General features: G+C 42.3%; 1 protein-coding gene across 1 annotated transcript; it reads right to left on the bottom strand.

Annotated features, from left to right (window-relative positions):
- Nucleotides 1-607: 607 nt before the first annotated feature.
- On the bottom strand, nucleotides 608-3,609 carry LOC135141611 (cytochrome P450 307a1-like). The gene is made up of 2 exons (XM_064072867.1): nucleotides 2,973-3,609; nucleotides 608-2,057 (listed from the first exon to the last, which is right to left on the bottom strand). Exons 1-2 carry the CDS (start codon nucleotides 3,301-3,303, stop codon nucleotides 937-939), a joined length of 1,452 nt encoding a protein of 483 aa, XP_063928937.1. The 5' UTR covers nucleotides 3,304-3,609; the 3' UTR covers nucleotides 608-936.
- Nucleotides 3,610-6,246: the final 2,637 nt, after the last annotated feature.

The following is a 6,246-nucleotide window of genomic DNA, read 5'->3' as shown; positions in this document are numbered from 1 at the left end:
AAGAACCAAACACAATCGTGCACCAGACCTAAGGTAATAAATTTATTGTTACGAGTTTCGTTTGCAACATTAAGTTGTGGTGAAATTTCAAAATAGAATGTTGGGTGACCGTGAATCTACATTTCGTTCTCTGTATTGTAGTGTTACAAAATTTTTTGTTACCTTTTTGTTTTTGTCTTAAGAAAAGTTTGGGCACGGTGTATCTCCCAGACTTAAGTTGAAAATGCCAATCTATTACTCAAGAGACTAATGCAACTTTGTAGGAGAATTGGGTTACATTTTCACTTTTTTGTTGTCATAGTATTACGAACAACGAAGAGGAAATATTTCATTATTCAACAATGAGCTTGTAAAGTGTTTTTTGACCTTATTATGAGGAAAAGTTCATTTCGTATAAAATCTCTTGTGAGTTATTTTTGGCTCAGGTTGTGACGAATGAGTCCTTATTATTTCTTAAATGCTATAAATTATTTCATAAAATCTAACCTCGAACTGTACTTGAAAGGACCTTGCTGGAACAACACATGTCAATGAAGCTGGCGAATACAGTGTCAAATCTCAGAAGAATGAATATATGATGTCAGGTCTGGGTAAATAAAAGTCGGTGTAATAAAATACACGATTTATTCAGTCTCATTATATTGGACTTAAAACTGGGAGACTACAACTACAATTAAAGATAAATTATTAGAACATCTTTACAATAAATTCACATAAATGATATATATACAATGAATGTGTGATAAAATAACGATAATAAAATAAATGAGAAAAAAATATATGAAGGTGATGTTTGGCTTAAAGCCTCGTCTTTATCTAGGTCCTGAAAGGATTCTAACGTCACTATCGTACAATATTCTACGTGTGATTACAGCCGCTTCTGAATTGTTCCTCGAATAAGCATCTTTTGGCAGCTTATTGTACAGAATTCTTTTTTTATTTTCTAGGCGTTAGTACTAATTTGAAGCAATCAGGTGGGACCGCCACACATCCAGGATGTACCTTAACACCATCTTTCGCCCTGATGTCGTAATGTTGAAGAAGTGTCGCTAGAACAACGAAACTGAAGCATTGGACGAGTCTCTGACCAATGCACGTCCTTTTCCCCGTACTGAAAGGAATAAAGTGTGCAGGCTTAATAATTCCTCCGCTCGCGGTCAAAAATCTTTCAGGTTTGAATAGCGCAGGTTCTTCCCAGTAGTCTTTCCCTTGATTCAGCTCATAGTTATTGATAAAAACGATCGTGCCTTTGTTAACTTGATGACCGTCGATTTCGGTGTCTCTGCTAGCGACGTGGGGAACAATAGGCGAAGACGCGGTGCGTAAAGTCTCCAAGATGGTGGCTTCCGTGTAAGGCATGGCCGCTTTATCGAAAAGATTAGGGTAGCGGGCTCCGTTGTTTGTTACCGTATCGACTTCGTTTTGGATGCGTTTAGCGACTTCCGGATGCTTAACGACCGCCGCGAGAGTTACCATAACCAAATTTCCTATAGCCGAGTGTCCTCCTAAGAAATCTTCTAATTCGAAGATGATGTGTTGCCAGTTCATGTTCGGATCTTCTTCCAGATGCATCAAGAGCGCATCCGTGAAGTCTCTCGGCTGCGAATTGTAGTCTAAAGTGGATCTGTGCTTATCTATTATTCTAGAGAGGATAAACTGCCGAATTTCCGTCGCCCAATGCGAGATTTTCTTCATGTGTCCGGTATAAACAGGAAGAAGCCAGGGAAGGAAATCGACAGCGTAGCCTTGGTTGATCTCCCAGAAGATTTCGTCGAAGTACCTGACGATCTTTTGGAAGTCCTGGTCGTCGTAGGGGAAGCTAGTCGAGCACATGTACTGCGTGAACATGTTGGCGCAGACTTTCAGGACGGCAGGCTTGACGTCGCAGGATTGGCCGTGCGGAAGCCTAGACAACTCGGCCAAAAAGGAGTCGAGTTCCTCTTCGCCGACGTTGTTGACTCTGTCGTACTGGAGAGATGTGAATCTCGGCGAGCAGTAAGTGCGAGCGATGCTGCGTCGCGTCTTCTGCAGCGAGGACCAGTCACACAGGGCGAGCGCTGAAACAAACATGCAGGTTAGGGGGCAAAAAACGCAGCCTAGTCTCAAGGCCGTGCCGCGGCTCGCCTATCATGCCCGGCACGCGTCAAGCCACGCCAGACCACTTCGCGGAACAGATGGATGATGCCCATTGAGGCGCGTGGACCCACACCTGTGCCTGCGCCACAAATCGCGCAACTCCGCCGCAACTCCATCTACATCCACCCGCCACGAAATGATTGTTGAAACGCGGAAATGCAAATATTGGCGAGTAAAGGAACTCGATGGGGGCCAAGGACGGTACACCGTTAACTAAAATCGACACCGGATTCGGCCGGACCGCGGACGTAATTGATGGACCGTTGCGCGGATCGGGCAGCACAGATGTGCTTATCGACGATTATTTGGTCGAGGATAATGCTATGATAATTGACGTACTTTAGCGCCAATCAGTTTCAGTTTCATTAGAATCCCAAGTTCAAGTTCACGGCGATCGAGTGCGTTGTAGTGGAGCAGTCTTATGAATGAATCGGGCAATCAGGTGCGGTATTATAGAAAGTAAATCCTAAAGCGGCGTAATCGACAAAAACCGCGCCGCGGTGACCTCTTAAACCTAAACGCTCTTGCCGGAATGCATATAATTAGTACCCGAGAGTACGTACGATTTCTTCGCTAACTTTTTACTCGGAATGCTGGACGTTTTAACGGGACTCTCGGTTTTACAGTAATTAGTGATTATACGGTAATGGCAAAGTCGGTTTATATTTTTCGTAAATCGGAGTTCCCGTGCTCAGGCTCGGTCTTAATTAAGTGAGCACCGGAGAAATCAACGATCGCTTAAGCGACGAACCGCGCTACTCTTCCGGGTTCTTTGGCGGTCCGTACGTACGTACGTACGTACGTAAGTAGTATGGTACTACTACAGTCATACTTACAATTGTTGCGGTCGCCGCCGAAGAGTTTGTGGAACCGGGTGAAATCTGGTCTTCCTCCGAAGTCGGCGCCTTTAGCGATCAAAACCTCTTTGATCAACTTGAAGTTGTTGACGACAACGCAAGGGGCCGAACCCAGGTGTATGCTGAAGATGTCGCCGTAAATTTTGCTAAGTGCCGTGAACGCTTGGAACGGGGTTTCGTATCCCGCCAGAAGGTGCATGCTGCCGATGAGTGGCCAAGGCTTGGGCCCCGGTACCGTCGTGGGGGACTTCTTCGGCCGCGAGAACCACCACACCAGCAGCACCATACACAGACCGACTAGCGCGAGCATGTCTGCACCGAGTACACTTAGACTGGTCACTGTGAGTAGTCGAACCGCTACCCTCTATATGACGGCCAGCACTTGACGGAGTTGGTGCGCGACCAATGACAGCTCCCCTCTCTTTCCCCACCAGGGGGTGCAGCTGCGATCTGGAGATTGGTTTGAAGATGGCCTGTGGCCGCCCCCGCCACTAGCAAAATAGGAGTCCCACCGTCTCGCGGCCCGTGACCGTCTACGCCCGTAGTACACTTCGCCAGACCGAAGGTCATCATTTTCCGTAGCAAAATACACATACTGTGAAAATTGACAACCACTTCCTCGCGACGCCGACCCCACATGCGCATTTTTTATAAGTCATCACTAATGGAAACCCGAGCGCGGATCGCGCTTTTGGAGACCTCCTCCAAGCAGTCCCCACTTGACCCACACTCTGCACAAGACCAAACCCATCGACGTCTTGGACCCGCCAGCACCCGGCCATCCATCCGCACACAACGACTTTACACACAATTAGATGCGGGCTTGCTAGCATTACCGTCTAGCGCTCCCGCGAGAAATCCAAGCCCTCGATCGACATGCACTTTCTCGCTAATTCATCATTAGGTACTAACAACTAACTTACTAATAACTAGCCATTTTATTATTCTTCCTTATTACAGAAAACTGTTCATTCCGTTCCGCATATCAAGGGTGAATAAAAACGCTTATCTACCAGTTATCGATTCTTTGCAAACAGAACTTAATTTTTATCGAATCAATTTATCGGTGTAATATTCCAACGTTCCAGTCTGGGTTTTGAAACGGTCTTCTATTTTGCAGACTTTGTGTAATTAGATGCGTGTTAATCGACCACCTACCTATACCTTACACATATTCATATTCTTTAGCGAATTACGAGGTGAAAAAGCCACATGGCAAAATAACACTCATCATCTCTTTGTGATGGTAATTAAGATTTCAATTTAATCTTCTATATGTTAATGAATGATGCTTACTATTTACTACTCATAGTAGTAGATCCAAATAATTTTACCCAAAATTGACAGTAGACGATGGTTAACCGGAACTTTTGCCACAACCAATCGTAACAATTTTCACTCCTTTTCGTGAAATTCGTGTAAATCGTAATTGCTTAACTACCAAAGCATTGTCGAGTGAGAAATTTTTGACTCCGATAAAAATATGTAAGGTCACATGTTACCACAGTACGACTTTCGTTTGTTATCGTTGGTTGACATATTAAAATAAAAAACTACCAATAGACGACGGTTGTATTATTGCTTAAAAATTGTCGGGACGTTATGTTCATCTGAAACGAATAATACGTAATCGGTACCAGCGAGTACCGCATCGAATTTACGCAACAAAACGCGACAAACGCAGTTTGAGCCAACAGTCAACCTCTTTCAATAAGTAATAAGGCCGAATATCGCCGAAAAAGAAAAATATACGTATTCAGATGAGTGAAATTGCGTAAGCAGTAAATCCTCCGCCTTACATGCATGTTTTGTTTTCCAAACAAGACATTCTTATTATTATCACATTCGTCGAAATTACACAATTCTGAATTTACTAGAACCTTTGCGTAGGGTTAAGTCGAAATGAGCTGTTTTTCAGCTTTCGCTTTTTCACTTGATGCTGAAATATGGCGTTGTCACTTGAGCAAGGTCGTGAAATTAAGGAAGACACAACGCCGTAATTTACCACATGATTTTTTGATAAAACGGATTTCGAAGGTAATGCGATACGTAACCGAGCATAATTCACTGACGTTAATTCTTACTTAGAAATAGTTTTTTTCGAAAAAGTCAGGAGTACCCCAGGTTATATAATAAACCAAAGCGACCAATGTTTATACCGAGTCGAACAAAAACCTTTCGGTTTTAGATTAGAATTTTAACCTCCGGAAATTCCCGAAAAATTGAATGGCCGCAAACAAAGACTCAGATGTAATGAGTTACGCAACCAAAAAAGGTAGGTTTTTGCGTAGGGGATAAGCCGCAGAGCGTAATTTTGTGAAGGTTGTGAAGTCTGTTAATGGGATATAAATGGACTCGACTTTAAATGCCTTAACAAGCTTAAGAAACTTTGAAAAAGGATAATAGCTTGAAAAGTACTTAATCTGACTCTTTCTTGACGCGTCCATTGTTGACGTGGTGGTGTGTGCCACAACCGTGTTTAATGGTTCCCGTTTTGTTTACTTTATGAATGGTTTGATCTTGCGGTTGTTGTATAATATATGCTTAATAACAACAAGTGTTAAATACATTTCTGGACTGAGTCATGACGTCTATGTTATGCTTAAAAATGCGTATTATGTGTTTTTTAAATTTGTAAAGACTGTCCATCGTGGCCGTCCGTCCCCTACTTCAGGCGACAATTAAATGAAAAATGCGCGTAGAATCGTGTTCTAGATTACTGAAAATGATCGATTCAGCACTATTATAAACATAAATTTATAAAGTTGCTTAATGAGATTTTTCGAGTCTCGTATTCAGCGGAACTAAGTTCTAGTTTTCAACATCTTAGTTTAATGAATATGAAACGAAAATGGAGAAAAATGATAGTAAGGTCAATGAGTTATTTTTATCTTGGGTGTCGAAATGTCAGAACTATTGGCTTGTGACACAATGAGCGTTCGATTAGTAGTGATGTTTTGAAAGTTTCAAGTTTTAATTGAGAATGGTGATAAAACTTTGTTGATTTGAATTTAATTAATACGTTCATATGAAGCAATTTGGAGTAATTGAGTGTAGAGACTAGAGAGTGTGCAACAAGGGGATTAGTTAGCATCGATCGGAGAGAACGAAACCAACTATTATAAATGTTCAGTAAACTAATACTTCGACAGAGCAATAAAAATGAGTTTTTGTGGGAAATTGGTGAAAAGCGTTCGGTTTTAATTAATGTAAGCGAAAAGACGCCGTCAGACTGAGATATGAACTTGATTAA

Source organism: Zophobas morio, unplaced genomic scaffold (assembly GCF_036711695.1).
Source record: "Zophobas morio isolate AGI-343-1 ecotype UQ-CSIRO unplaced genomic scaffold, CSIRO_AGI_Zmor_V1 ptg000044l, whole genome shotgun sequence".
Classification (NCBI taxonomy): Eukaryota; Metazoa; Arthropoda; class Insecta; order Coleoptera; family Tenebrionidae; genus Zophobas; species Zophobas morio.
This window is presented reverse-complemented; position numbering and strand designations above follow the sequence as displayed.